General features: G+C 39.6%; 1 protein-coding gene across 2 annotated transcripts in view; it reads right to left on the bottom strand.

Moving 5' to 3' along the window:
- Positions 1-17,470, bottom strand: part of RFTN1 (raftlin, lipid raft linker 1) — a 102,058-nt gene that overhangs the window by 76,417 nt on the left and 8,171 nt on the right. For both annotated transcript variants that reach the window (XM_074861454.1, XM_074861464.1), the window contains exon 2: positions 15,128-15,283. In XM_074861454.1, coding sequence (XP_074717555.1) covers positions 15,128-15,272 — 145 coding nt within the window. In that variant the 5' untranslated portion in view covers positions 15,273-15,283. The remainder of the gene's footprint in view (positions 1-15,127; positions 15,284-17,470) is intronic.

The raw sequence follows: 17,470 nt of genomic DNA, 5'->3' as shown, positions 1-17,470 counted from the left end.
GATGCAACAGATGTCCTGTCCAACAGGGACAGAATTCTTTCATGGTATGAAGGTGGTAATGAAGCATTATACAGACAATCTTAAGATCTAACACTTTCCTTACCCCCTGGATAGGATCCCTTTTTGGTTTAGTGACATCAAAAAATTAGTTTCATAAATGCACATTCTTACTGATTAAATACTAAAATACAGAAGCACATAAACAGGTCAATTTCTCAGGTCCCTTTACAAGGAACAGAAAGTAAACTTTACAGGTGGCACAGTGGTGTGTGACAATGCATATTCACAGCCAGCATACAACAGAATTGTTCGCTATTATTCCTGTCAGCCACTGCTAGCACAAGCAATACCTCAGGAGCAAACCTGTGGAAGCAAGCAAAGCACAGTGCCTCTATGCCTTGGCTAATACTGTTTTCTCGCTGTTCCTAAATACGCAGCCCAAAGAGAGGTCACAAGCAGCCTCACATGGTTCTAACTTCTTATCATATGACAGCCCACATTCAAGACACTTTCACTTCTCTCCATTCCTAAGTGCAAACCAGAGAAGAATTTCTAAGTCGTTTTAGGTCAAGAAGGGCCAGACTTGCTACTGGCTAATAATGAAATATTCACTGATAAAATAGCCAGAGTTTTCACCAGTGGTTCTGGAAGGGTTGCCTGGAAGTATCTGATGATGAGCAAAATAATTTTTCCCCAAAATTTACTATATTAAAAAAACTAAACAATCAACAAAGCCGACAAGTAGTGCAGCTTAAAAACAAAGTCTTACAATTATAAAGTATTTTATTCAGTGAACATGTGGTGAAGAACAATGAAAATAATCCCACAGAATATGTACAATTTTATCTATTTGATCATTTGAAAGGCTTCATCAAGGCATTCAAGCCAGCTGGAAAAATCGGGTAGAAGAAGGACTGCAAAGACAGATGCTGCATCTGAGCTGAGCATTCCTAAGTAAATAAACAACAAAAACAAAACAAAACAAAAAAGCGATTCTGACACGGTTCCAAACTTTGTGAGACAATAACTTAACAAAAGACCATTTATTCTGTCACTCTCTTTTCGTTCTTTTGTTTTCTGATTTGAGATAAAAGTAGATGCTAATTTTTTTTGCTTACTAATAATCTGTACAATAATTGCTAGTGAATTAACCCATGCAATTTAGCACTATTTGTCAATTCTTATATCAGTTGTTATTAAGAAATTCAGGAAACAATTGTTCAAATAAAAGAACACCAATAGAGGGCTTAGCAACCGAGGAACTACAAGAGTAGACTGCTGTTTATGTGTATTTCACCAGTAACCATGTCTTGGCTTATCTCTAACTTTCTCAAAATTCCATCTGTTTATTTGTAAACCTCATACCTCATTCTCTTTCAGATTTAAGGCCTTTTATCAATTCATTTGGAAACACATGGCATCTTTAGGACTTCTCACATCCTTGATGTCTTTAATTTTTTGTGTCACACAGTACGCAAAAGCCTCTGTACTCTCAGACTGAGATGAACTCTTTCAACTGATGACTGTTTAACAGAGACAGGCAGTATTTTTTCAGTTCTTAACTCACCTGATGGCTGTCAAGCTTGTCTTTCGTATGTTGATCAAGAGCTGCAGCTCACAGCAAAGGCTTAATGAGATTCCCCTTGAAAGGACTGTTTCTTTCAAGAAGAATCTGTAGCTAATCACTGCAAGTCTCAAGTTATGAGGATGATTATTTGGGGGGAGAAGGAAAGGAAAGAAGCTGAGACAGTTCTTTACAATTTCAACTAAACAGAGCTCCATTTACATGAAATAAGCGGGGTTTGCAAAAACCAACTGGCTGGAAAGCCTTAAACTTGTAGTTCCTGTACACTCACAATGCATGGGTTACTATTTACCAGTAAGAGCCATACCAGTTAGCTACAGCAGCTGAGTAAGCATGGGACTCAGCCGAAATTTCTCATGTGCCACCTCATATCTGGGAAACCCCCAACACTGCTGCTGATCCTAAATTTATCATATAGCACAGTGTGTCACAAGTATCAAATCACTTGCAAAAGCATGACTCCACACAAAACAAGAGTTTGCTGGGTGTGCAAGTTATATCACTAACAGCAAGTTGCAATTTCATGCAGTAATTATGTCACCTGGAGTCCTCTTAAGTCCAGGTTATCACATATTTGTATGACTGCAATAAAATGAAACCAAGTCACTGAAACTTGTGTTTAGTGTTTAAGATACAGGGCAAAAATATACAACACATGCCAGGGTTTTGCCAAGATACCTGAATGAGTGCCAAAGGAGCTAGCTTGGGAGCTGGAAGCAAGACTAGCACAGTGCTCTGCAAATGCTAACAAGTTCTTGTCCTCCACATGAGCCATGAACATATTTCCAGACTGCCTCATTACTTAAAGAGAAGGCCACAATCTGGAAGCCTGGATCAATCTTTATCAGCTTTGTAATATGTTATGGCTGTGAGACAGTAAGGCTGAAACAGTATTTTATTAAGAAATTATATTGAAGAGTTCCGAAATTGTTGCATGCTGGCCCTGTGTCAGAAGCACCTGGAATGCAACACTAAAGTGAGATCTAATCCAAAAGGCGCATTATATAGGACCCAATCTGAAATGTTTGCTTGGCAGTATATTTACATCTTGTAGAGACAGAACATTTATTAAACTACCCATCACCTGTGCACATACACACAAGCACTGAAAAACAAAACAGAAGCAAAGGTCTCATGTAGATAACACACTATTGGGGACATAGGATCAATGCCTCTCTATACAAAGTCAAGGTAAAGAAAATGCAGATCAGGCATTCACACTCAAAACCCATGCAACTGCCATAAAATAACTACCCTGAAGAACAGTTAACACTTTAGACACAATCATTAAGGCTTGCAAACTACACTATTTTGTTGAATACAATATTCATAGCCTTAATTTAAATTGCAGTCATAATTATGCTTGTTGCTAAAGCAACAATTCTACTTATTTACAGAACTCAGCAAAGAAAATAAGGAATCCTGCAGTTTTAAGGCACAACAGACATGATAGATACAAACTACCTAAATGTTCTCAGGTTATTCTTCAGACAAAATTTAAATCAAATGTTGATCTTTCCTAGAAATTATAGTATTTTAAAGCTTAAAGTAACCTTTCCCTGTTCAGTAATGAAGTCACACTCAGATTCAAAAACACAAAACAAGTTGTCGTGAAAGACCCAAAAGGGATCCAAACCCAGGACTTAAGTTGTCTTCTTCAGTACAAAACCACGTGCCTGCCCATGCACAATACCATGGGTTTTATTCAGGAATAACTTGATAGCAAATCTGGTCAGAACAACAGCCACAGTCCCTGCTGGGCTTCACTGATATCAACACAACAAAAAGGCACCCCTCCGGCAATGGAAAGCTCCCAAAACACTGAAAACTCATGCAATGCCATGTCTTCTCTTTCTGCTTAACGAGTCAAATGATACCTGTCCCTCTGTTTTTACTGTCATCCATCACCCTCAAAGTTTTTCAGTCTGTGTGTTCAGCTCCTCCTGTCCCTCGATATTCTTTCTGTGTTTTATCTGCTCTACTTTCTCTTGATGCCTCCTCATTTCTGAAGGCCTTGTCTCCTCTTCCCACTGTGCACAAGTGCTCACATCTATCCTAGCAACAAAGTGAGCAGAGCATATGAAGTGTCGCACTAACATAGCCCTCTTATGCTTCCAGACACAGAGAGATGCTGCTGTGAAGCCCCTTCCCTGTCCAAACACAGGGGAACACAGCAGTTGACATCACAACAATGGCACTATGTGCAATATTTGAGGTCTCCATGCCCATGACCTACACAACAGCACAGGTCCAGGCCATGTTGTACCTCTCTGGAAGACATCGCAATAGGTGGCAGAGGCCATCAGAACAGTGCCCTTCCCTTCCACACTCATGAAAAGTCACCTGGTCACATACTCCCTTAGGGGAGCAGCAGCAGCAATATGGCCCTGCTTCTGGCGCTCCTCTCAGCTGTGTGTGTGTGATCCTCTGCAGAGATCCCACAGCATGGATGAGTCACTTTGTACTGGAGGGACATGGGGGGTGGGGGTGGTGTTCAGTGGAAGGATGTTGGGTACAGACTTGCTTTTATTCCCGGTTTCAGCATGTACCTCTCATGTTCTCCCCATGACTGTAGGTGCAGTGCTAGATGCCCAAACTGGGCTCTGCTGTTTAGTTTTTGCTCCAGTTAATCCTCTGGACATGCTGGTCCACTGGAGAATGTTTCTGGCCATATCAGTACCCCATCATCCTTTTTTCCCCTATCTTTGTCCCTGCTCCAGAAGTTCCAGATCCCACTCTCCCCTTTGCTTTTCACTTCCTTGTAACTTTCGGATCATGTTAGTCTTCTCTGAGAATTAAAGCTGGCAAAGGTGTTGCTTGAACTCTTTCCCTGATCCACTGCTGTTCAGCTGCATCAGTGGCTTCCACTCCACTTTTTCAGCAGAGAAGCCTAACATGCCTGCATTTTGTGGGGTGCAGCAGCAGGAAAGCTGTGGCAGGGAGCCTGGGCTAGGGATGTTACAGCTCATCACAAGGCTGACAGACATCTTGATTGCTGCATTTTTTTGTGGGAAAGAGTGTGGAGGCAGTTTCTAGGATTGAAGGATTCTGGCTATGAAGACCCTTTGGAGCTTCATATGAACTGACATGTCAGCTGAGTGTTGACAGCCCATCAAGCAGCTGACAGGGCACAGTCCTGCTCTGAACGGGGTGCTTCAGCCAAAAGCCTAGGAACAGGACTGGCAGGCCATTTCCTCTGCAAGCTAAAAGGAAAACAGGGAAGAAACAGATGCTTCCCAGGGAGAGATGCATGCTTCCTTGTTGAGAATAGGGGAGACCTGATCTCCATACTGCAGGACTTAATCAGCCTGTACTACCCACCTTCCTTGTCCTTAAAAGTCTCTCCCCTTTCCAATACAGGTGAGCAGGACAGACTTTATCACTCTTCCCTTTGTTAGTTCTCCCTCCTTTGTCACTTCTCAGAACAGGACACAAGATTCACCTCACCCCTTCATCTTCCTGCATGGTGTACTGCTGCTACTTTTCAGCTATGCTTTTCCTTAGTGAACTCAGTCCTAAATCCGTTACGTTTCCTGAGAGCCGCTGAGCCACCAGCCAAAGGCATCTGCCAACAGGAAGAAAAAGTCAAAAGGGGCATTGAGGGTCAGGGAAGAGACAAAGTAACTATGCCAACCTAAAAGGGATAAATTGTCAAATGCTACCAGGAAAAGAGTGAATCTCCTCACTTCTAGACACTCAGCTCTGCTGTGCCTCTCTGCAAGGGCAGTGTTTGGAACTGTTTGAAGAATGGCATTGCAGACCTCAATCATGACTTTTGCCCACTGCAAATTTGCCCTCCCTTCCCAAACTGGTTAGCCACTGACCAACAGGTACTGCAATCATGGGGTTCCATAGGGCGACAGTCACACCTGTGACAGCAGGTTTGGACTTCAAAAATTTCATCCAGTGATGTCAAAGTCACTGCAGTAGCTTGTAACAACAGCAAGTTCCAATCCACCACACCATCCTCAGTGCATAGAGGCAACCACTAGCCCTACCAGTCCAACCTTGAGTCCCACACCCATACATAGGAACCTCCTGTGGATGTAGGGCAGAGCACATAGAAGAGTGCAAACTCAAGAAAGTAAAGCACAGTCCATGTCGTCTTCCTCAGACAGAAGTAGGGAGGGAGCAGGACGGAGGTCAGCTCGCCTGGAGTGTGCTCACACAGTAGCTGCCACAGCTGCAGGAGGACGCCTATCATTTTTGCCAGTGGCAAAAAAGTCAGAAGTTGTCAGGCAGTAGGTGTAATGGTAGCATGTATGAAAAAGCAGGAACAGAAAATAAACTCAGAAGAGAAGTAGAGCAGAAATTGGATTTGTTTCTGCACGCAAAATCTTTTTACAAGTGTCACTGGCAGAGGCAATGACAAGCTACAGTCATCTGTGAGAGACAGACATTGGGACAAAATGGCACCTCCCAGAGTGGCCCCCAGAAGGGCTTGCAAGCCAGAAGGCAAACATTTTTCAGACTTTCCTTCAGGCTGCTTTGAAACACAGGTAATGGGATGTTCAGTGTACAGGAGGACACTAACTTTTGTTCAAAGTAAACCCCCCAAAATGCATTTAAGGCAGTGTAAACTCCCCAGAAGCAACTGCTCCAACCTGGCTGTCTACTCCTCCTGCACCACACTACTGGCTTAAGAGATGCACAGCCCAATACCAGCCAGTGCCGAGCTATGTGGACCCTTGGGTCTAACCCACCAAGGCACTGCTGTACGTCACGTGAAATAGCTAAATGTCCACACTGTTTCCATCACAATAGAGACTCTCTCTTTTTCATTTAGTAAGATTAGAAAAATAAACGGAAACAGAAAAAATCCCACACAATCAAGGTACATCTATTCAGCGTATTCAGTATAATTAAGATTATTATCTTAATATCAGCCAAGAGCAGCTGACACCAACAATTCCTGTTTTCTCTCAAAGCAGGTATCCTCCACTCATGACTAACCAATTCTAAACCTTTCATTCGCATGAGATCTTAGCCAAACAACACACTTAAAGTAAATTATTAAGAACTCCATTAAAATTAAAATATTGCATAGATTTTGCATCTCATCTTTTATCTGGCTTATGTCAAGGAATTTGTAGTAACAAGTCATAAAAAGACTAAGCAGATTACTGTTCCAGTTAAACATGGGAAGTTTTGTTTCTGAGAACACAGGATTGGGCCCCTGTGGCTTGAAGAATTTCACCATTCCCTCACAAATGCCTGTCTACCAGCTTGCAGACTGCCAAATCCAGCTCCTTGGCTCTTGAACAGCATCCATCAGGAGGATGAAAACCACATGAAGATTGGAAAAATGTGCAAAGCCAGAGGCAAAAGAAAAAACAGGGCCACTCAGATTATGTGCAATTCTTGAGCTGCTGATAGAAAGAAAAAGTTTCTTGGAAGTTCAGAGCTCTTTTTAGACATATCTGTAACTGTTTTTCCATCAGGCAAGTGAATTACAACATTCATGTATGTGTGATGTACAGTACGCATCTCTTGTAAGAATTCAATAACCACATTAAGAAGAAGCTTCAGCTAACACAGTAGATACAATCAATGACTGCATGGTATTATAGCTACCCATTCTTCAGTCTAAGAATAGGTACAGACTAGGAAAGTTAGCACAAACATGACAATTGCAGCACCCATATTTTTTCACAATGTGGAACATGCATAAATAGAAAACATCCTGCATATGTTCATTCCCTTCCAAGCCCATTTTTTCATTGGCACACACCCACTGCCCAACTATATGTAGAATCCATGTAGGAGAAGTGGCTATTACACTGCTAGATGCATTTGGGGTGAGATTCCATAAAAGCATCTAAAATAAAAATGTTTCCAATCCCAAGTTGAAAATACTGTTCCAAAATGCATCATACATATGCTCTGTAACATACCTGAGACTTCTAATACACATTCCTTGTTGTGTCTAAGCTTTCATCTAGCCTATAATGTATTGTTCTAACAGAAAATAAGCAGTGCCACAGTTCAGTTGTATCTTGAGGAGACAGGCAATATGAACAAATTTTTTTTTTCCATTTGGAAGTATGTGAAAGGTATAGCTTTTTTGCAGGTATATAACTGTTAAGATAATGGGCTAGGAAATTTATTTCATTATATTGACCAGCTTCTTGTTTCAGATTCAGTGAGAAGGGTGCTTTGAAGGCCATGATCTAGCCACCAAAGCACTGGACTGCCCAGGGCCTATTCCCACTTCTGTCACAGTCATCAGAGGACTTTAGATAAAGCTCTTTGTACTTTCTGTTGTAGTACAACTAAGTGTAGCCATAAAGCAAAATGTAAAAGGTTGAATGTTCATATCCTCCTGAATTACCCCTCTCAATAATATAAATGCATATACAATACATATGTGTGCATACATATTACACACGTTATTGATGCACAGATACAGATACGCTTATACATATAGACAAGAGAATGTGTGCATACAGTCTACCATAACAAGGATCTAGATACGTTAATTATGGAAAGCAAACCTTGTATTTAGAAACTAGAATATATCTAACAGATTTTACTTGAGTTATTCATCCTTATTAAAAAGGCAGCCATGGTAAAGAAGTTCAAATGATTCTTAACCATTTTTTAAAGCAGTTACATTTATGATGTAATTTATTGCATTTATTAAACTACTAACATATGGAATGCTCCTTTTATGTCAAATTGCAAGTTTCCCAAGACTCACAAGTAGGTTTTATAAACTGCTACAGCATGGAAGTTTCCTTTTGCTGTGACTTACAGTGGCAAGTCCTGAAGGGTTACATATTACTACAGACTGTAATTCACTTGAAACAGAATACCAAAAGAAGCCAAAAACTTTCATTTCTTCATGTTTGCATTAATGGAGAGGACCGAAGCCCAGATCCAGCAAACCCCTTATGTTGATTCTTTTTATCATGTGCATATAATTAAACTAAGTTGAATGGGATACGCACATGGACAAAGCTTAAAACCAAAGGGAAGCATTAGCAAAATTTGGGTTATGCAGAAGTAATCCACTGGCCTCTTCTGCTCATCGTCTTACTGCTCTGAACCTGTTAGATATTAATCCCCTCTGAAGCAATGTTTTAGTCTGTTGTAGATGAGCTATACACAGTCTGGTTCAAGCTATCACATCCCGTTAATAACCTAACAATATTTTGCCATGCTAATTTTATTTCATCACTCCTGAGGATAAAATGGTGGTAACAGACCTGGTCAACTTGAAATACAAAACTCAATACTAATTTCATTATGTTCTTTTGCTTACAGAAATGGAAACAGGAAATTAAATAACTTCACCAATGGAGAAACAATTGCTTTTACTAGTCTTAAATCAAACAGTAACACCTGAAAATGCAAGGTTGCAGGGTTTGTTCTTTTTTCAGACGTACAGCCGCTTGTTCAGAGAAGTGAGTTTTTTTGTTTATTTTTGATGGTTGTGGTTTTTTTTAAGTGAACGGTGAAGAGAAACATGAAAGCAGAAGCTAGGCACAAATAACTGCTTAATGTAATATAAAAATTACCAATAGGAAGAGATGGTAAGCACTGAAGTCAACAACAAATATTACGTTCTGTAGTAAACAGAATTTCCTGATGAAAAATGCATACATACTCTATAGGAAAAATGTCTTCTCTATCCTCAACTCACACACTTTCCCATGCATGACACTTCCAAGTTCCAATTAGACAACTTCTTTTCCCTCTCTGAGGGGAAAACTGAGTTTTTTATTAATTTAAGCCTACACACAACTGAAATTTAAACACAAATTAATAATAAGTGCATACTGAAAGGTTTCTTTAACTACTGATAGTAATGTAATAATTATAAAGGTTCATTAACATATTATTTGTGTCTTGTATTAGAAAAAAAGTAATAAAAATCAATCAAAAGCCCAGCCACAGCAGTTGTGATAAGACTGTAACAAACGTTTTTTGAGCAGTGTAACTGGTTCCAAAACATTACCGTATAATATCCAGAAGCTTGTCAGAACTTGAAAGATAGATACACTTCCAAATTTTATATATATATATAAAAATATATATACACATACATTTAAAAAATGCCTCGAATCAGAAGGTTTTATGTGTGTAGTAAATTTGTCATACTAGGAGTATTGTCCTGGTAAAACACATGTCCTTAACATTTACAACACTCAAGCAAAAAATAGGGTGGAAATGTTAAAATGTAACTAATGATCTTACTTTTTAAATAATTTTCTTCATTTTGATTTTTTTTTACTAGAGACACAAATTCTTGACAATAAGGATAAAAACCATACGCCCTTGTATTCCCATTATAACCTAAGAACTTCTTTGGGACATGTGAAGTATTGCTATTTTTCATTCCGTCAGTCAAAACATCTGGATTTTAGTGGTTTTATAGCACAAATGGCTTGTTCAGAGTATAGCCTTTCCCCATTTAAAAAAATTTATACCCCCATTTCATTCTCATCACATGGCTAGCATATGTTTCATGCCAACTTTATTCAAGGCCAAAACCTGTCGTAACTCATCAGGCCAATGAATTACTATAGGAATGTAAAGCAAAGCAAAGAAAGATCCAATCAAGTCAGGAAAAAAAAAAAACCAAACCTAAATACCAAAAAAAACTCTACACCGTTCTGAGGAGAATCCTAGTTTCTCTCGGAAGGTCAGCGTAACTGAAAAGAGGCGAAAGAAAAGAGATAAGGATGAAGAAGAGGGAGAGCTCAGTTTCTGTATGACCCGTCATTGCAAGTGAAGTTTTCCAAAATAAATAGATCAGATAAGAGCACGGAAGGAATGCAGATTATTAAGATATTTCTCTTTCAAAAAAAACCCAACAAAACCAAACCAGAACAACCCAGCTTGCCCCATGGAGACACTGCTGAAAACATGGTTGCTTTAAATTAAAGCTATTCCATTTGTCAGCACGTCCTCCTCAGGTTTGCTCACCCTTTACCTCTTATTTCCAATAAATTTTAGAGATAAGAGAAGTACAAGATGATCATTATTCAGGTCCTTCTACTTATGTGGAGAGGGATGCAAAATAAACAACAATCTTTTACTTTTGGGCAAGTGATATAATCTTTTGGGGTTTTTTCCCAGTAAAGGCCTGAAGTATACAGACATAGACCCTACCTGTCTGAAAGGTTTTGTAGCAAAAGGCTTGCTGCAACATTAATCTCATGCTACTGCCTTTTACTTTCCTCAATTTTTTTGTTATAAAATTCAATCATTGCCACTAAGCATTAGTATTGTCTCAAAGCCAGTGAGAAGGCAACCAACTGAGCAACTCTGAAGTGAGGATTAGCCAGCAGAGAGCTAGAAGATCATTTAAACTGCAGATAAAGCTATTGAGAATAAGATGTTAAAGTGCGCACCCTCTCCGAGGCATCACCTGCACCCAGTGCATGCCACCATTGGGAGTGACAGGTCTGAGACAGAATGACTTGGGGGAGCAGCAGAAGAAATGACTGGAGGTAGAAACTTGTCAGAAGAAACCAGCTGAAGATGGAGATGACACAGGACTGGACTGTACAGTGACAGATGAGCCTGACTCAATGCCTTACAAGATGACAGTGAGGTGGGTAGAGTTCAGGAGCTGGATGATTCCACCAGGTATGAAGCTACATGTTATAGTCAGGGCAACCTAGTAGCTCACTGCTGCCCACAGAGGGAAGATCCTGCTCTTCCTCTGCACCTCCTCTGGCATTTTGCTAACCCAGCAATGAGCCATCCAATTTACATACCTATTAATGTCTTCTTGACAAGTAAAAATATGTGATGATTTTATCAATTTAATTTGGGTGAAATTTGTTGTGATTTCACCTGAGGAAATGCAGCAGCCCACAAGCTTTGCACGGTACAGATAACTAAAGATGATACAGGATGACACTGTCAAGGGACAACGCTGAAGACAGCCTGTGATTTCTTGAAAGAGGCCACCTTAGCAGAAACAAGGTAAGGCTCATGAGCAGACATTACAAAGCCAACAACTCAAGAAAACACATCCACCTCAAGGTTTTGAAATGCCTTACCAAGAGCTCCTTATCCCTCAAGTGCCAACCTACACTAGACGATAAACCTTTGCTACTATCAATTATCACACTTGCTCAAGAAGTAAAGGACAGCGGCAAATCTAACCATTTAAATTCTGAAGTACCATGAAGATTATCAGCGCTGTGGCACACAATGGAAACTGATGGGTTCTTCATAGCCTGCTTTCCTTGAAAGCTTAGGAAATCTTTCTCTAGACACTTTACTTCCAAGTACATCAATCCTGTAACATTGGGAATGTCAGAACGAAGTTTACATTTGCAACCTTAATTCTGTCTTTTGCATCTATGCATTATTTATACAGTACTTAAACAAACAAACACTGTTTTCCACTGGACATCTGCATCAGTGCAGAGCAAGGCTCAAGCTTGAAAATGAATAAAAATGTATAATAAAGGAGTATACTTCCTTGTAACAGTAACCAAAGACAGCAAGCAAGCAAAATTAAGTTTCTGGCTAACTTAACAGAGAAATGACCAGCAGGACATTTTCAACAGAGTCATGCTAATGGAATGAGTTCATAACAGTGTGAGCTGATTTAAAGAAGGTCCTATTTCTTGCCCTGACTGCATACTCCCACCATTCTACCAGCTCCAGCATTCTTCAGACCCTTCCACAAGACACAGATCTGGCAGAGGATAACCAAACAAAAAGACTGCATAGCCTTCTGCCAGATCCATGAGTTAAATCAATTCACAGAGCTCATCGGGGAGACGAGTGAGGGGAGCAATATCCTCACATCTAGCTGCAGAAAACTTATGTCCACTTAGCCGCCTGTGAAACTGCAGTAAAAACATACAGCACATTCTGGAAGTGATCTCTCATTATCTGGATATCAGATTTGAGAGTACATGGAGTACCAAACTGCATATATGACCAGTATCCACCTTTACATCTGAAGTCAACAAGCGCTGCTTTTGGAACACATGAAGAAACGCTAAGGACTTTGAAAACTTCTGCCAGTGATCTGTGTATTAGCCCCCACTTGCAACATGGAGATAATCACATCCTTCTCACCATTAAGATTAAATGTTTGTGAGAGATACAGTTATCAGAGCAGTCAATGTTACAGAAAAGCCCCAGAGAAAAATGAGTACCTGTCTTCAGAGCCAGGCTTACTACTGTTGTAAATAAAGCCTAGAATAAGAATACAATAAAATACTCTGCATCCACTCATAATTTAGCATGGCTTATTCTAAAAACCTAATGAAGCAGAAAACCTGTGGAAAAAATTATGTCAGGATATATATACACACTGAAATGGCTGAAGTAGATTCACAGAAGATAGACTTCACAACCCAAATGTTCCTTTTTCACAGCTGTGAGCATTTCATTTTTAGAAGCCTCTGAATGCACACAGACATAGGTGAAACACTCATCATTAGCTCTGGTTATCTGCAGAGGTTATTTCTGAGCAAAAATATAAATGAACCAGCAATGCTGTCACCATTGAGAAAAACCTGGAACGTCATAACATTATGTAGTGCGACTTGAGCCTTCATATAGTCAATGACATGAATAGAGAGGGAGCTGCATAACCACAAGCTGTTGCGCCCTGCCAATCCTGAGAGCACACAGTCGTGGGTGATATTAAGGAGAAAGAGCAGGAACAACAGCTCCATCCCCTCCTCATCTGCCTATCCACTGGCATCTTCAGAGACTGGAGCGATGGGTATACAACATGCCAAAGCAGAACTCAATGGGAGCTGGATAGCTTATGCTCTTTAGCAAGCCAAAGAATTTGATAGAAGTACTTCTACTTACAGTCTCTTTAAAACCATGCCTCATAAATTCATAATAAAACAATCTATGATGAGTAAGAAAAACGTACAAGTATGCTTTACAACAAACCTATCCATTTAATCAGACTTGGAAAGTCTGGGTTTAATTTTTTGCTCTGTGCCAGACATCCTCTGTGCCTGAGGCAAGTCACATTGCCATCGCATGTACTGATTCTTCCTCCATACAGTGACAAAGATAAGACTTCCTGAGGTAGCAGGAGAATGCACACACCAAAGCTTGTGAGGCAATCAGACAGAACAGTGATGAGCATCCCAGAAAAGCCTATAGAAGTGTCCTCAATATTAATTCATTTTCATTAGTGACACAACATACAGTACATCTCAGTAAAAGTTGTCAAACTATCAAAGAACATAAACAGTTCACTTTGAAATAAAAATACATAAACGTAGAAACAACTGCAATACATAAACATGAAAACAATTCCTCTCCCATTTGTTCGGTGCTCTCAGTAACTGCAGTGCATCCCAATTAGTTAACAAAAAGCATAAGAATCCACGAGTGCAGGAGATAGGCACTAAAGGAAGTCTGCAAAGACAAAATTTCTCAGCTCCCACATTATCTACAAAAGCACACTCCTGTCCAACCACCTACTCCAAACCTCCAGCTTTTTCCAAATTCAAGTTCACTTTGCAGCAAGTTTTGAAAAACAAATTCACATCACTCTGGGCTGAACATACTGAACTGCACTGGAGGTGACACATCAAGCGACATACCAGAAGCTCTTTGTCTCACACAGTGAGAGACGTACCGCTTTGGCTTTTCCTTTGACCTGACTTGCAAAACAAGAGAAGCAGCAGCACACTGCAGGGCAAAAGCATAAAGGCTCTACCTGGCATCCTGCCAACTAGCTATAACAGATCTTGGTACTGTGTTGGTTTATATATAGCAAGAAGCAGGTCCCAGCCTTCTGCTCAAGCTTCAGATTTCCAAATGGTGTGAGCGAGTAATTGCTTGTAGAGCAGGCTAATTTTGAAGTGAAAGAGGGCACAGGCGATGGTGTGAGCAATACTGGCAGAGATGCTTGATGTCAATCAGGAAGGAAAGAAATAGAGTATCTCTGGATTGTCATGTGAATTAAAGCAAGACTATTTCAGACAGAAAAAAAAAAACAAGGTAAAAATTGCATGAAACTGGACCTTCACCACTTTGATGTTTTAGATCTTCAGTGTCTCCCACTATCCCGTTTCCACCCACATTGGGTGCACCTGTAAGTATTTGTAACCACATAAGAGTTATTTAAGGTAAGTTAGCAAAACTGAAAACACTAACTTCAACCTCTCAAAATACTCCTGAGGGAGCACAGGGAGCAGAAGGGGAGGAAGAAAAAAGAGCAGTAAAGTATATAACCTGGCAGACTTGTATTGCTTTACCATATGAAACTTGGATAAAATGCAAATTAAGGAAATAAATATCCATATTAGAGTAACAAAATAAAAAGGGGGAGGGGGGAGTGTAAAAGAACCTAAAATCTGGTAACCTACAACTAGCTCTAATTCTCAATAAGAGAATTAGATCTGGTAACTTACAACTAGCTCTAATTCTCAGTAAGATCTCTGCATGTAAGCATTATGACTGAAGACAGGAATTTACTTAAACTGAAGACATTTGAAAAACTTAACTACTACTGAAAAAACATTACAGTGCAATTAAGATGCAAATTTAAATAGAAGAAAAAAAATATAAAGAAAAATATTATGTACTTACTATCATTTAGTGTTGTGAAGTCCAGGAATCGATATTCATAGCAAACATCTATCTTGGTTTCTACCTGGGGCCTCTTCAAAGTTGAATAGATATTACCAGGTCGTTTTTCATCATGTTTCTCCAGTTTGTTCAATCCACAACCCATTTCAGCAGCTCCTGATACAAAGAGGCAGGGAAAGGGAAAAGGGAAAATGCAGAAACACTATTTATTTTGGTTTTTTTCCTTCCAGTTTCATGCACCACAGTGCCTGTCACACTACCGTGACTTTCAGTTTTTAAATACAAGCTACCTACAAACTATATGAAATAGTGTAATTAAATAAATGCTCAGTAACTGAAGTATGTACTACTCATCTCAACCCTCAGGCATGCTATTATTTTATTGGAAAATTGACAGCTTAATGCATGTATTTTACATCTTTCAAATGTATTCAATAGTATACTCTGGAAGACATATGTTCCATTATAAAAAGTGGCTGAAAATGCAAAACAACTTGCTAATATAATGGTTGACTACTCAGTAACAATTTCTATATATGCAGTTACTATGAGAGCAGATATCATTATCTTTTATACAGATCTCTGTAACATTCAAATCAATATCTAGACTTGTAATTCAATGGAAGAAGCAGGTTTGTAGAGAACTACCAGCATTTAGGAAACTACCTCACTTCCTTCCACCTCATTTTTTCCGGTAAACCCCAGGAAATAATGGCACTTTACAGAATCCATCTTCAAACCAGAAGAGGCACATGACCACAGAACTGGACTAGTTCTCTTTAATAAGCTGTCAGTCCACAACATTTTAAAGGATTACTCTTATCAACCATTTCTGCTACACAGTAAATGTTTCTCAATATCCTGCACATTATAGCTCATCTGAGTATGAAAGAATGGAAGAATTGCTTTGTGAAAATACTCAGATGATCCAAATCCTCTCAATCCTCTTCAACAATGCTGGTCAGACTGAGGCAAATTATTTCAACCAGCAGTGAGTACGAAAAGACACAGACACACCAGCTAGGCACCTGAGGTTTTTTTATTACAACCCACCCAATATCCTGCCTCTGTTTATATGGAGAAACTCATGCTTTGGGGATGGGGAGGGAAATACAGAATAAACACTCAGCAACAAAGAGGGGCTCCCACAGGCCACCCAGACACTTTGAGGCATAGGATCCATTCAGTGTAATCGTGCTGCATGAAGCATCACAAAGATCGGTGTTTCAGCCTCCCTGCAACTTCTGACGGATAGCAACAAGCACCTGAAAAACTTCAGTCACGGACTAGGGCTGCCTTTACCTTGACAGTTACTAAACCTGAAGCAGAGAATGAAAAACCAGTTCAGGTTCCCTGTCTCCAAAGAGGTGTTTGTAAAAGCTTATGCCACAGCTCCATCCCCCAAAGGGTTAAAAAGTTAGTCAAATTTCCAGCCCCAATGTATTTGGAATCTACTTGTAGAAATTTATTCATACTTACATTGTGCTTTAACTTTTATAATTTTTGTCCCTCCCTCATATCTCCTTGTGAAATCATTTTTAGGAATAGTTACCAAATCCCTTCCCATATTTTGCTAGCATAAATGTGCTCAAGTCCTTCCCTGTCACTTACAAGACAGGATTTCTGCTCCTTCCATCTCTCCACTTACTTTCATTTGCATCGCTCCTGTTTTCATTTTTCTATGTGAACACAGGTGACCATATGCTCAAAATGAGATTTTAACAAGGTCTATTAAAACAACATTGATGCTTCCCTGTCTTCACTGCAAATAACATGCCTACCACACCTAAAATCATCATTCACAGCTGAATCACATTCACAGTTTATTGTCAGCTTCCCAGCTAACAGGAGTTTCCGACTCATCCCCCATAACTTTGCTCTATTCTTTTGCATTTTTCTACTACTCAGTAATAATCTCATCCCATTCTCCTGCACCCCTGAAAGAACTGGAAGTCTTTCCAGGCTCAGCAATGCCACCCACCTTCACATCATCTGCAGAGTCTGTAAGTGCACATCTACATCTTACTGCAAAGTCACTAAAAAATACATCAAAATAGGACTGACTAACACATGAAACCTTAAAAAAAACCACCATAGCAAATATTTGATCACTTGGAAACTAGAAGCAGAAAAAACATTTCCTAGAAAGACTTGCAGCATCAAGAAAAACGGATGATGTGTCAGACATGTTCCTGAACTTTAAATATTTCGGGGATTCATCCACCAGAAAACAACCTTCCCTGCTTATTTTGACAGAAAAGTAAAAACTACTTTAACAGTTTCTATAAATGAAAGCTACGTCTGGGGATTTTTTTTTTTCTTTTGGCATTTAAGGTTAGAAAT

The sequence above is a fragment of the Strix uralensis genome, chromosome 1 (genome assembly GCF_047716275.1).
Source record: "Strix uralensis isolate ZFMK-TIS-50842 chromosome 1, bStrUra1, whole genome shotgun sequence".
NCBI classification, from domain to species: Eukaryota; Metazoa; Chordata; class Aves; order Strigiformes; family Strigidae; genus Strix; species Strix uralensis.
Note: the sequence above shows the minus strand (reverse complement) of the source record. Positions and strands in the feature narration are given on the sequence as shown.